This window comes from Xenopus laevis, chromosome 5S (genome assembly GCF_017654675.1).
Source record: "Xenopus laevis strain J_2021 chromosome 5S, Xenopus_laevis_v10.1, whole genome shotgun sequence".
In the NCBI taxonomy this organism is placed as follows: Eukaryota; Metazoa; Chordata; class Amphibia; order Anura; family Pipidae; genus Xenopus; species Xenopus laevis.
In genome coordinates this window covers 99,881,845-99,897,022 of record NC_054380.1, presented here as the reverse complement: position 1 = coordinate 99,897,022, position 15,178 = coordinate 99,881,845, and the positions used below count along the sequence as shown (strand labels likewise).

The 15,178-nt window shown below is 36.4% G+C and overlaps 1 protein-coding gene across 3 annotated transcripts in view; it reads left to right on the top strand.

The window, feature by feature from the left end:
* Nucleotides 1–15,178, top strand: part of serpini1.S (serpin family I member 1 S homeolog) — a 46,310-nt gene that overhangs the window by 11,257 nt on the left and 19,875 nt on the right. For all 3 annotated transcript variants that reach the window (NM_001092771.1, XM_018264432.2, XM_041564016.1), the window contains 4 exons: nucleotides 3,566–3,828; nucleotides 5,463–5,693; nucleotides 6,623–6,817; nucleotides 13,038–13,242. In NM_001092771.1, coding sequence (NP_001086240.1) covers nucleotides 3,579–3,828; nucleotides 5,463–5,693; nucleotides 6,623–6,817; nucleotides 13,038–13,242 — 881 coding nt within the window. In that variant the 5' untranslated portion in view covers nucleotides 3,566–3,578. The remainder of the gene's footprint in view (nucleotides 1–3,565; nucleotides 3,829–5,462; nucleotides 5,694–6,622; nucleotides 6,818–13,037; nucleotides 13,243–15,178) is intronic.

Below are 15,178 nucleotides of genomic sequence, written 5' to 3'. Positions count from 1 at the left end.
AAAAAAAGACAATTTTCCTATTGAAATTTATATTGTTAGCTCCCAGCTCTGATTTATTTTTTGGTAATTCTGCTAAAAGTCAGATGAAGTCTTCTCCATCCTATCCTCTTAGAAACATGAAAGAATGTGATCAAAGCTAACTAACATAATTGCATGGAAATTTACATAAAGAGATGTAGGAGAAAGTGACCCTTCAAAAGCCTTTGTTGGATTATTCTTAGTATACTTCCTGTAACTGATTTGCTGTTTTTTTGTTATTCCTTTGCTTTGGAAGATCTAAAAAGAATGAAAAACAGAGCAGCTTGCTGGCAAATGCAATACTAAGCATCTGCATAACTGTAATAGCTGTAATCCTTGGCTCCAGTGTCTGTTAATGTAATGTCTTTGCTAAAGAATACATTTAGATTATGATCACACTTGCTGGATCTATTTACAAATGTGCACCTATAATTATGAGTTCACATAACCTCCAAGAACAGTTATAAGAACAGTTATAATAAAAAAAAATATATTTATATATATATATTGTATAAAAAATATGGGAGCTTTATTGCAGAAGTTCTCAAATATTACTTGTACATCACTGAGATTGCAGAGAAGGCGGAGTCATTTAACATCAGCTCCTGTGCCAGTGGAGCTTACAGTCTAATCCTTATTACAATCACACAAAGTTCAATTTAGTCAGGATCCAGTTAAGCTGTCAGCATGTTTTCTGCCCTTGGAAAAAAAACTGCACCATGAGGTCAAATACACCTGAACCCAGCACCCCAGCAATGCAAGGCAACAATACTTATACAAAAAATCACAAATATACCGCTCCATGTCATATGTTTCATGCCTGAAACTTTTGGTTTTACATTTATTTGATGCCATTTTAACCTTTAAAGAGCATTGAACTGACTTATAAGCCATGATCTATAACACATGCACTGTACAGTTAAGGCCATGGCTCTTTAACTTTAAAGGGATACTGTCAACAAGTGTTTACTCTTATCTTTAAACAATGTGAAATACTGTATAAAAGAATGCAGTTTTGGAAACAGATGCGTTACTGCACTGCTTATACAATGCTCTGCATTTTGGTATTTACATTGGGGAATCTGTTTCCTGGTACTCGTGGGACTATTTTTCTATTTTCCCAGATTTCTTTTCTCGGAAACAATAGAAGCCTTGCTTTATGGCAGTGATTTAAGGTGATGCTACATGCGAATAATTATTCCCTGTGGTTAACAAAGCACCTGAAAATCCAGTGAATGTGAATCACCACAGAAAAACATAGGAATCCTGTAATCGCATGAAATTGCACCAATTTTGTTAGTCAAATGTTTTCCCTGTGGTGATTCAGATTTATAGCTATGGAAAGGTATTTTTGGGTGCCTTGTTGCCCGTGGTGAGCATGTGTGTTGTGAGTAATAAAATGCCCTTTGTGCCATCACCCTTTAACTAGATTCCTATGGTCATTGCCACTGCCCCACAAGGCAAAATAATGTACTTCACTGCTGCCTGAATGGCTAAGGCTCGGGCTGATAAAAAAAAACACAGCACCAGCCTTCCTTGCCTGCACCCACTGTGTGGACTGTGCAGGAACATGTGGCTGATTTTGGTGTTGAAATAGGTTTACTCACACGTTCCATTCCAGGCTGACGCAGTGCTTCTGGGTGCAGGCATGAAAGAAGCATGATGCTAGTGTAAGGGCGAATCTTGGCAAAATCTAAAGTAAGGAGGATGCTCTTATACAAAAAATTTTTTTTATTGATACTCTACATTAGAAACATATGTGACTATTATTATGGGCTCATAAGAACATGCCATTTTCCTTAGATCAATTATAGCCAACATGGAACAAAATAACACATGCTAAAATAGCCCAATGCACACCTTAATACATTTTTATGTTATATGCAAAAGCAAAGAAATGCTTTAATATTCTTAAACAATTTATAAACATACATGCAAACGTATATACATATGTAACGCAGTCAAACTAAAATAAACTGCCAATACTTAGCATTCTCATAAACTTCTTTTCAAAATCTGCCATCAATAAATTAGCATAGGCTGGCACAACATTAAATCCCATTGACGTTACCTGTTCGTAAAACTTACCTTCAAATAAAAAGTGTTTTTTAGTGGGTATCCATTTTAACAATTGTATGAGCATGTCAGGGACACCATCCAGAAGTGCTATATCCAACAAAATCCATAATGCCCCTCACATAGTCAGTTCTACAACTCTTGGCTGTAACACATTGTCCAGTAACACCAACAGAGGCTGGAATATTGAGGACATACCAGCCACAATCTGTCTCCGTGGTGGATTCCTGAGGTCCTTAGAGATTTTGGGAAGCAAATAAAATGCTGATTTTATTGATATAAGGGCTGATTATTGACCTGCGTTTTCCCAAAGGACAAGAATCAAACCAGAACTTTGATTTGGCCACCCACAAGGTGGGAAGAATTTGGCTCATTTGTCAACTTGTTCAATGATCAGACCATATTTGGTTCCTATGCATATCCATCAGTGTGATTTCGGACATTAGTTTAGCACTACTTGAGGTCTGACCAATTCATTAGTAAAAATTCCCTAAATAAAGCCCGTGGGTAGACTTCAATGCCTTTTTGTTATTATATCTAATTATATTTTAACTGCCCAGTTCATCTCTGCCATTCATCCAATACCTCAAAACCATCTGCATCCATATTGTTTAGAAACGGGAAACAATTTAGCAGTAGATGTACCAATTTTTAAGTTCAAGTGGTAAAAAAATGATTGTAGGAAAAGAAATTGTAACGGAACTAATTTTTGCACTTTTTTTTAATGAGCAATAGCATATTTAATTAAAAACTTGGACAAAATAGCTATAGACGAGTTTGTCCGAAAAAAAGCTGTAAACAGATTTTATTTTCCTTTAATATATTCCAACTGTTTGCATAAAAAATGTTAAGTATATTTGCAATCACATTTGTAGATTACTGATAAATATGCCCCATAGATTGAACTGTGCATCTCCTCTGCAGATGTGTTCCACACTTTTGTTGTAACCAAAAATTTCATAGCTAAATATCATAAAAATAGCAAAGTGCAATTTGTTAATCTTGTTCTTCCAATGCAGGTATGGGATCTGTTACCCAGAAACCTGTTATCCAGAAAACTCAGAATTACAGAAAGTCCATCTCCCATTGACTCCATTTTATCCAAATAATCGACATTTTTAAAAATGATTCCCTTTTTCTTTATTATAATAAAATAGTACTTTATACTTGATCCAAATTAACATATAACTAATCCTTATTGGAAGCAAAACCAGCCTATTGGGTTTAATTAATGTTTACATGATTTTCTAGTAGACCTAAGGTATGAAGATTTTAATTATGGGAAGATCTGTTATCTAGAACAGACAAGGCCCCAAGCATTCTGGATAATAGGTCCCATACCTGTACTGTATTCTGAATTGAATGAAAATTGATTTTCTTGCTAAAAAGAACAAGATATTAATTTATGTTTTGTTTATTGTCTTTTGTGCAATAATTTTATAATGTGTCTCCCCCCCCTCTATCTGTTTAGATTCTTTCCAGCCATGCATCACTTCAGCTTACTCTCCTTACTTGTTATGCAGGCACTAGTGTTTGGTACTAGTGTCCATGATGCGGCAGTTAATGAGTTTTCTATCAAAGTTTACCACGAGCTACGAGCCACTAAAGAAGATGAAAACATCATCTTCTCCCCTCTGAGCACTGCAATAGCTTTAGGGATGGTGGAATTGGGAGCACGTGGATCTAGCCTTAAAGAGATACGACATGTCCTTGGATATGACAAACTAAAGAATGGTATGTAGCCAATCATTCATTCATTAATGAGTGTGATGTTTCTTAGCAAAGAATATCCATTTTCCCTACATCCCCTGTAGTGCATTATGGGTATTAATTTGCAAAAATACAATCCTGGTCTATGCGGCAAGAGAAATGTAAGGTAGAAGTTAGTAGCTTTTGAATTGTTTATGTTCATTAGTACTTAAAAACCTGTAGTTTCAGAAAAGATCATATGGGGCTTTGCTATGTCTACACTCCGAAGATGGCTGAAGACAGCAGAGCTGGTAACAAACCTGCTATAATAAAAACATTAAATACATCACACAATACAGAGAGATTTTTTCAGAACTAATAATAATTTGTGGTATTGATCTTACTGGCCCTTTACTTTAATTGCCCTTGGTCTACATTTTGTTTTGATTTGAATCGTTTAATCTTGTCAACATGGCTCAGGATAAAAGTATCTAATTTTAGTAAATAGCTATTTAACATCTGATTTGCCTGTTCAAAAATGATTGATTTGATCCCAGAAAATCTTAAACTTGCAGATCGTACAGTCATTTCTTTAAAGGAGAAGGAAAGGTTAAAACTAAGTAAGCCTTATCAGAAAGGTCCATCTAAATATACCAGTAAACCCCCAAAGTAATGTTGCTCTGAGTCCCCTGTCAAAAGAAACAGCACATTTCTTTCCTTCTATTGTGTACACATGAGCTTCTGTATCAGACTTCCTGTTTTCAGCTTAAACCTCATTGCCCTGGGCAAGAGCATGCTCAGTTTGCTCCTCCCCCCCCTCCTCCCTTCTCTACTGTAATCTGAGCCCAGAGCAGGGAGAGACTCAGGCAGGAAGTGACGTCACACCACATTAATACTGCAGCTCCTATCCTAAACAAACAGAGAGTTTCTAGAGCTTTTTACTCAGGTATGGTAAAACATTCTACAGAATAAATATAGCATTCTAGCTTGCACTATTACAGCTAATCTATTGGCAATAAAATGCCTCCATAGCTTTCCTTCTCCTTTAAAACATCAGGACTTTGGTTTCTTCGAATGGCACATGCTTTTTGGCTGTGCCAACAGCAGGACAGTAATAAGAGCTGGTTTTGTCAGGATTAGTCATCCACATTGTTTTCTGCCAGTGTTGTACTGAGGCTGTTTAAAAAGCATACCTGGTTTGTGGGTCCGACGACAGGTTTATCAAGCACTGTGATTGAACCAGGCTTCATTTATATTGATGATGTACACTTTATTTAGACTTATGGTATACACGGCTACATTCCCTACTGAAATGAATGTATGTGTCATGTAAGCCAGAAATGAAATTTTAGTCATGTTCTAAAACCCCTACTATTAACCTATATTATGCATTCCCCTCTGGAATACATGGAGATAGCAAACTGCTATTGTATCTGCTTATTTTAATACAGACCTGTGTTTATTACCACATGTTAAGCTTGTCAGGTATTTATTGCACAATTTATTTGCACATCCCCCGTAGGTAGAAGACATTTGTTTCCAAAGCTGTGGAAAATTATCTTTGGAATTGACAAAGTATATGTCATGTCTTACAGGGAACTTACCTTTATAGAGCAATGTAATTGGCCGGATTTGATGGAGAGTGTCTGTAATTGTTATTTTCTTTTTCTTTTCTGAAGGTGAAGAATTTTCTCTCTTAAAAGATCTTTCCAGCATGCTGACAGCCCAGGAAAAGCATTATGTGCTGAGCATCGCAAACTCCCTCTATTTACAGAATGGATTCCATATCAGTGACAAGTTCATCCAGTTAATGAAAAAATACTTCAAGGCAGAAGTAGAGAATGTAGACTTCAGTCAAGGTTCAGCAGTAGCAAGTCACATCAATTTGTGGGTGGAAAACCACACTAATAGTATGTTATCTTCAGTCCTGTATTTCTTTAGCCATATATTATTAGACAAAGAAGATAAGTATTTTTGTTTTAATCGTGATTGAAAACCTGCACTTTTAAGTGCTTTTATATTCTTTACTATTGTAAGCAATTTTTAGCTGTGTAAAAGGATTACAACAGCCTGTAGGCTACTGGCACAGGAAATTTGATATTACATTTATTAGTCTTGCATTGCAAAACATTTGTGTTGCTGAGAATTTCTCAAATAGTATGGTATGCCACAATGTTATTTGTCAAATAGGCTTTTACCCAGCATTGTCTAGGAAAAAACAGCCTGGCTTGCATGCAAACGGACCACATAAAAACATGATGTGTATCTGCACTGCTGGTCCTGGCTGCATGTATTATTAAAACAATATGATAAAAGTCAGCTCTTTTTCAGCCAAGACCATGCCTTGTACACTGAATGACTTACAAAGAAAAGATATGCTGAATATGCAAGGTGTTGTGGGAATTGGAGTATTGGCTGGAGGAGAACAGACAAATGCATCAATTATACATGTAGCCAGGACTATCAATGGAGGGAACACAAAGGGAAAGCTTTAAAAGATTTACTGTAGTTACCCATAGCTCCTAATGAGCACATTGAACACATGCTAGAAGTATAGTGTGAAAACCCATGACTGAATTAGGAAAATAAACCCTTCATTGATTAGCAGATTTACACATGCATGACTGAACATCACAGGCTAAATGTCCCATGATTTTGGTCATTTTTTTTGTAACTATAATATGTGCAAGAATAGTGGAATATATGGGCAGAATAATATGAAAAGTACAGTATTAAGATAATTTTGAAAGAAAGTGATAGTTGAGAAATACGGGTATGAATAGAGAAAGTGTTCTTTGCTGTGCAGCAAGGCTAACCTTTATTTCTTGCTCCCTGACAGACCGCATTCGGGATCTTTTCACAGCTGATGACTTCAATAATTTGACAAAGTTGGTTCTGGTCAATGCGCTGTACTTTAAAGGAAACTGGAAGTCACAATTTAGGCCTGAGAATACTAGGACATTTTCCTTCACTAAAGATGATGAGAGTGAAGTGCAAATACCCATGATGTACCAAAAAGGAGAATTTTACTATGGTACGTGCAATTGCGCTGGGTTCTTTAATGCAAATTTTTCGAACAAGTTTTCTGTTTCCTTTTACATGGGCGGTATTATACCTGCTGTCAGGGGACAAACCAGGGATTCTCCACTTCCTAGGAAACATAAGGTACCTAATCTTAGCTGCTTAATATGACACTATTTCTTGTTACCTGTACTTTAATTAATTAGTTGTTGCTATTCAGTGGGTATTAATGCAAGGTCTGCATCTGCATCCACTTTAGAGTAAGAAGGTGGTAGGTGGGTTGTTTGTGCATGGCAAGCACACTACTCACTGTAGGGATCACCATTTGATGTCTACAAGCTTCATCACCAGTGGGCAGATTGATGTATCTTGCATGCTTCTTTGCTGCAGTGAGTGGTACCTTCCTAGTGTGTCCCATGGTTGTCCAAACCTTGCTTTAATATCTCATTCCAGCATCTCATTGATAGTTTTTGGGCAGGGCAAAATCTGGATGAGAGATGTCCAGAACTCACTGCTAGGCATCATTTAATGACAAACTAGGATTGCAACTCTGCTTCTCATTTCAACAACCTGTATATTATCTTCCTTCCTGTAACAGGTATGGAATCCATTATCCAGAAACCCGTTATCCAGGAAGCTCCGAATTACAGAATGGCCAGCTCCCATAGACTCTTTCATCCAAATAATCCAAAATTTAAAAATGTATTTCCCTTTTCTCTGGAATAATAAAACAGTGCCTTGTACTTGATCCAAACTAAGATATAACTAATCCTTATTGGAACCAAATCCAGGTTATTAGATCTATTTAATGTTTAAAGGATTTTCTAGTTGACTTAAGGTATGAAGATCCAAATTCCAGAAAAGATCCATTATCTGGAAGACCCCAGGTCCTGAGCATTCTGGATAACCGGTCCCATACTTGTACTTGGATTGAATTTAGATTTATTAATATTCTGAGATTGAGTTATGGTTGTGCTAACAAATACTGCTGTGCAAACATGAGTAGGTGGTTGTTTATTTTATACCAAATGAATAATTTGATATGGATAATGCATTTCAGTAGCTTCTTCAGTAATTTTTTGCAGAAATTTGATTACTAAAAAATAAACTCTACTATTTATGTTTGCTGAGAAAGTAGCTATTCTCAGAAAGCCAAAGCTAGTGCCCATATCCAAGCTTCACTGACCCAATAGTGCAGATTTTCTTAATATCTATACAAAATTATGTCTTGGCTTTAGAAACATCTGATACTGTATAAGAAAAGGACATTTTTCAGTTTTTTTATTTTTAAATGACAATCATCATTTAATAAAGCATGTCCAATAATGCTTGATTTTACATTATTTGTCATTATGTCAAAAACCCATAAGGTCAACTCCATATAAAATGATATATATCAGTGAGTTCAAGCTTTTCTAAGTTTTTGGGTTTATGTAGTCTACTTACATAATGCATCTTTTTGCATCTAGACAACATTTCTACCTTTTTACATTTCTTAACAGCTGTGTAGATTTTCATTATTAGTCATACTCATACTTGCGCTCACCACTGCTCTTACTAAACTCTCTTTGTTCCTGGCATTCTAGCTCATTTATTTCTTGCATTGGCTTCTAAAGTATTGACCTGCTGTTATTTGTAACCTTTGACTTTGTAGTGCAATAATTGTAGTCCAATACACCTTCACACTCACTAGACCTCTGTCCAGGAAGGACATTGGCCAAAAAGTTAAGCAAACCACGGAGTGCAGAAACTGTGATAAACTGCTTTTCCTTTATTATTCTACTTATTTTATTCTGACAAATGCATTTTGTTTTTAGATTAAGTTTTATAGAATACGGCTAATGCTGCTCATTATGTGTTGTACAATTTTGTCATGGCAATGTCTTGACAAACAGAACATACAATATATATAGTGAATAACGTACCCCCTCATGTAAATTATATGGTTATTATAAGTTACCGAGGAGTTTCATGACTGGCCGAGTGTTTTTATACAAGTCATGGAACTCCGAGGTAACTTCTAATATCCTCATATTTTGCAACTGGGGGTAATTTATTTATTATAATACACAAGTTTCACCGAGTCATGTGATGACATAACTACTCACCGTTTATAACTGATGACATCAGAACTCAACGTTAATAAGGATATAATACACAAAAGCCATGAATATCTTGTAAATTATATCCTTATAAACAGTGAGTTCTGATGTCATCAGTTATAAACGGTGAGTTCTGATGTCATTTCTGGCACATGGCTCACTGTAACTTGTGTATTATTATAAATAAAGTACCGCCAGTTGCAAAATATGAGGATATTAGAAGTTACCTCGGAGTTCCATACCTTCAGCCTCGTGTTTTTATATGGTCGGTAACTTATAATATCCTTATATTTTACAAGAGGGGGTCCTATATAATTTACAAGATATTCATGGCTTTTGTGTATTATAATACAATAATTGCCTGAATACACAGATGCTGTATCTGCATTTAGTTGTGTGCCCTATGCAATGGGTTTAAAACTGTTTCAGAGACGGACCATTCTTGGTATTCTTTCTCTGTGAAAATGATAAAACACTCCATGTAGCATTTTTAGTCCAAAAAGCATTCAGTCATTGCTAATACAGGCTGAATAATGGATCCTTTGGGAAAACAAAAATTTAATTTTTTTTTTTACTTAACACTCTTGCTATATGATATTTTTTTCTGCTGTAAGTTATTTGTCAATAAAGCAGTGAGAATATGCTACATATTCACAGGTGTTTTATAGAGGTAGATAAATTACCGTTTTTAGCAATATGTTTATGTTTGGGATGTTAATAATGACCTCAGGCTCCAAAAAGCCAACAAAAGAAACGTGTTCTTTTTGGTTGTGGGAGTGGAAATCTAATTACTTGTTGAGCAGGAAACAACAGAACACATATTATATAAACAAGGTATATTAGAAAAAGAATCAAGATAAAAGGAAAATGACTGAAGCCCTTGCTGCTCTTGGTTTGGCACAAGCTTTAGATGTGTGTGAAATTTACCTGTAAAATCAGAGTTTAGTGCAGCTCATATAACTGAAAAATCTGATGAATATACAGAAGATATACTGTATATAGTAAGTTCTTATGGTTACCCAATGCACCACACGGAAGTTCTGGCTGCAACTGGAACACAAACACACTGACAATAATATTGCTTATTAATTAGTGTACTAGGTGAAGAGAGACAGTTACAGCAATCAGCTTTGCTTTTGTAATTCTGTGAAATCCGTGCTGCTTGCTATGTAGTAGAGCAGTATAGTAACATAGCAGTTGGCCCATTTTGTTTGTCCTATAAGTGCTTCATTCTAGTGTTATGTCGGGCCTTTTAAATTACTTTGTATGGATTCCTTGTGTGTTTTGATTTCTAGTTCCCTCCACATTTGCAGGATGGGTGTTCCATGTGTTTCCTTATGTTACCATTCAGTTTTCTTTCCTCCAACTTCATGTCATGCTTTCTAGTTCTAGCCATGTTGCACTGCTGAAAAATTCTCCCTTTGTATCACTTTTCTCCCATCTCTCATCTAAGTCTTGGAGCCTTTCCTGATATATTTTGTCATTTAGATCATGAATCATCTTAATTGCCCTGCTCCTTTTGTTTTATTTATTGGTAGACTAATTTGCTTTCCCCATTACTCTAATGCATTCCTTGCATGCTGTTAAATCATTTGAAATTATTATTCTGATCACTGGCTATTACTATTCTCTCTGCATTCACCTTTGGAATTTCTGTGCCCCGTATGCATTATGTTTCATTTAGTCTAATTAAATTTAAGTTCCAGAATCCTTGTCCAATACTCGTAATTTCCATAAATTATTTTGCATGTATCTTCTTCATGAAGATAAATTCAGATCTGCAATGAAATGTGCGTCACCTTGAATACCTTGGGTATTATTGCTAAATATACTAAACAGAACAGGAAGTAGCTCAGATCCCAGAAGAAATTTGTCTGATTCCATCTCTTGACCTGACACCATTAGCAGTACTCCAGCTCTTGTTATTTAGGCAAAAAAGATATACATTTTACAAACTACAAGTCCAATTCTAAACACTAAGATGGCATTATAGTATTAAGAATAATGGACTTATTATTATGCAGTGTTTAGACTAATACATATGTTGGGCACCAATAATGCATCATAAATCAAGGCAGAGTAATGCCAATATAGTTAAAAGTACTAACAAGATTTAATATGGTGCATCTGCATTGATGGCATATCTGGGACTTTTCTTGGGGGGGATACGATACACATCATCTTTCCCTGGAATTTTGGGTTTCAGTTCTGTCACCTCAACCACCTCAACCTCTACCCCCAAAATGTTTTTGTTGAAACACAGCGCTGGACCACTTCTCTGAACCTTGCATGGGTAGAGTAAAGTATAATCTAAACCAGGAATGCCCATACTTTACTAATGCGAGGTCTACTTTTAGCAATGTTGTCCCCTTATGACCTACATCCATAAAAGCATTGTTAACATTATATTGCATGGAAAATATTACTTAAATATTATATTGTATTTATGAGAGAATTTATATTGCTATATTTAACAACTATTTCTTATGTAACCTTAGCGTAATAAACATCTGAATGAAAAGAATGAAACAGGAGGGTGATATAGACGAGCTGTTTGTTCACAGTGTCTTGAGATCTACTGATCACCAGCTAAAGGTCTACTGGTAGATCCTGATCTACCTTTTGGGCACCCGTGATCTAAACAATACCTTTACATCCTTTTTTTCAAAGTGCATTTTTTTTTTTGTAACATAGTAGAAAAACAGCCGTGCAAATAATATGTTTTCATTAACAATAAGATGGTAGTACTTATATGATTTTCATCTCATACATCACCAAGAAAATATTTAACCCCCAAAAAAATAGTTTTTTACGGTTTCATAGTTACAGGAATTAAAGTTATTTGTAAATGTAGTTGCTGCTTAAATGTAGTCGTTGAAAGCAATACCTTTCTGTTTACATTCTCTGACTCCTGAAACAATTATTAATTAATAAATTTTAGACTCAAAAGACAAAAATAGTTAAACAAAAACTGTTTTCAATTGCAATTACTTTTACTGACCGTGGAAGCAAAAACCTATTGCTCTGTGAGGCTACAGATTTATTGTTACTTCGTATTACTTATTTTTCTGCTCAGTCCCTCTCGTATTTATCTTTTGGTCTCGTTTCAAACAACTCTCTGTTTGCTAGGGTAAACTGGAGCCTAGCAACCGGATAGCTGCTGAAATTCCAAACTGAAGTCTTATCACTGCTAAATTTAAGGTGAACCATCCCTCTTCTCTTGCTAGCAATCTAATATATTTGTTACCTTCTTTTTTTCATATTGCTACGTTTATTGGTTTTAAAGTTTTATATCACAAAATTGTGAGTGCAGTGTTCCAGCAGATGTCATGGATGAGCATTATAGTGTTACAATACCTTGCATAATAGTGATAAAGCAATACATGGGTCATTCATGTCACGGTGAACATTATCGTACAATAAAGAAGAAAGGAAGAGACCGCAGGGAAAGAATGAGGAATTGGTACATTTGTAATACTATATGGCAGGGCTACTAAATTTAGTTAAATAAAATGTCTTTGGGTTAATATATGCACTATTAATTTGTGTTGTATTCTACAGCTACATCTCAGCTACAGAGGTACTATATATCCTCTGAAGGATGCATGCCTTTTAAAGTGCAAAAAAATACTTATATAATATATATAATACTTAAAATATACGTGGAGGTGACAGAATGACATAGACTTGCACCAACATACTAATTTTAGTAGGGATGCACTGAATCTAGGATTTGGTTCGGGATTCGGCCTTTTTCAGCGGGATTCGGCCAGATCCTTCTGCCCGGCCTAACTGAATCCTAATTTGCATATGCAAATTAGGGACGGGAAGGGAAATCACGTTACTTTTTGTCACAAAACAAGGAATTAAAAAATGCTTTCCGCTTTCACACCCCTAATTTGCATGTGCAAATAAGGATTCGGTTCGGTATTCAGCCAAATCTTTCGCGAAGGATTCGGGGGTTCGGCCGAATCCAATATAGTGGATTCGATGCATCCCTAAATTTTAGTTATCCATGAGCTAATATGAAGACTGAACATTTCAAGTTTGTCAACTGTTTAAAAATGTGTTCTTCACTGGCAGTTGTGTGGATGTTCACATGTATTGTTGTCTGTACCCTTTTTGTTGTAGGGGAGTTTACTGATGGATCTAATGAGGCAGGAGGCGTTTATCAAGTCCTAGAATTGCCCTATGAGGGGGAGGAAATCAGCCTTATAATCATTCTTTCCAGACAGGAGGTTCCACTGGCCACAATTGAACCTTTACTGAAAGCCCCTTTGATTGAAGAATGGGCAAATTCTGTGAAAAAACAGAAAGTGGAAGTTTACCTACCAAGGTAGGTATCATTCACATGCTCCATTGGCTACACTTGCTAAAAGTAAACAGAATTAAAGCACATCTGCTTTGAGTGTTTTCCAATAATGGGATTGCCCTGTTCATATATACCAGTTTTAATAGCCCATACCAACAAGTGAGCAGGTAGCTTGTTTGAAAGCAAACATCTGCTTAATTTTGGTTTCTTGTACAGGAGCAAATTTGTAACCTGGAATAATAACATAATGACAAGGATGCACAAAATTAGTTTTGTTTTGGAAATCGGCAATCCCAGCGTTTTTTGAAGAACTTTGATCTGGAAGAATCCATAGTGCTCTTACAGAACCAAAACCCTTAAAATCATGTTATTTTAAAGCATTTAAACTGACTGTGCAAATGAGGGTGTGTAGCTGAGTCCAAAGGTTACTGATCTGGTGCATCCTTACATAATGATAATTTTACTCTTTGATCAAGGTAATTATGATTTTTCATTCCACGTGTATGGTTTAGTTTCAAAGCATTTCATATTCTGATATTTACTTCTTGATATATAGCTTCTACAGCTATGTTCTCCTCATTTTCTTCTAGCATTATATAGTAAAGTGAATCTCTCAAGTCTTTTGCAAAGCATGTGAAAATATATATACCTGTGGGGTTACGTTGAGCTTCGCTAGTTTAAGAGTTTACCCCCCAACTAATTAGATTGTCCATGGCATTTACATTAGTTTAGCTGTCTTAAAGGAGAAGGCAAGTTGGTTACCACCTGGGGGTGCCAAATGTTAGGCACCCCCAAGTGAGTGTATTTACTTACCTGAAACCCCGGGCCAGTGCTCCTATCAGCAGAAAACTGCACTGACCTGGTGTTATTCCAGTGAGCACCATGGAGAGCTCCTCTTCCAGCTTCTTCTGTCTTCTTGCAGTTGCTCATGCGCATTAGAGTGAAAAGCGCAACTTTAACAAAAAATTCGGCTTTTTCATTCAACTGCGTATGCGTCTGCCCCGGGAAATTTGAAGAAAGAGGAAGGCGGAAGAGAAGCGATCCGTGGTGCTCGCTGGAATAACCCCGGGCCTGTGCAGTTTTCTGGGGATAGGAGCACCTAAATACATTCACTTGGGGGTGCCTAATATCCCTCCTGCCCTCCCCCTCACGATGACCCGTTTTTATTTAGCTTCTGCTTATTTCTTCCCTCTGTTTCCTCCTTGTCTTTTCTTCTACCCTGCCCTTCCTTTCCCCCTAACCAACTCTATGTCAACTGCCCTTCCTTTCCCCCTAACAACCTTTTCTGTCTCTTGCTGACTGGATAACATTCCTCCTTATTATGGTGCTGTCATGCTTCAGAAACTTTCAGTGTCAGAGGATGCTGCTCACAGAATAGAGTCTTCCAACTTTCACTAAAGAAACTGAAGACATGCACAAAGATGCCACAAGCATGCCTCCTTCCTGCACATGGAGGTTTTCACTGGCCACTCACCCTCCTCCGTTCCTGGAGGTCTTAAGGGGGAAACCCTGAGGTGTAATCCCACACCTCCTTTTAATTACAACTTAATTAACTAACTACCTTTAACTTTGGCAGCTGCAAAACACTTACTGGCAAGGAATGGAAGCCCACCCTGGTCTCCTCCACAATATACACAACGTCGTTCAATTTTTACACACATATCTTACAATATACACACAAACATACTGAATGTATGTCTGTAATATTGTTATTTTTTTAGGCTGCAATACAGTGACTATGCCAGTTCAACTGTTATCCATATCACTTGGCAGTATATGTCAGCAGCTTGCCAGCCAAGCAGATTTTGTCAGAAATGTCCTTGGTTTTTGAGTGATATATAAAAGAAGGCACAGTAGATGTTGCGAACACAACTAATTTGACTCTCTGTGGAATCTACCTTATGTGTAATGTCTTATAACAGCTGTGTTTAGCAAAGGCATTAAAATAAATGTTCCAAAG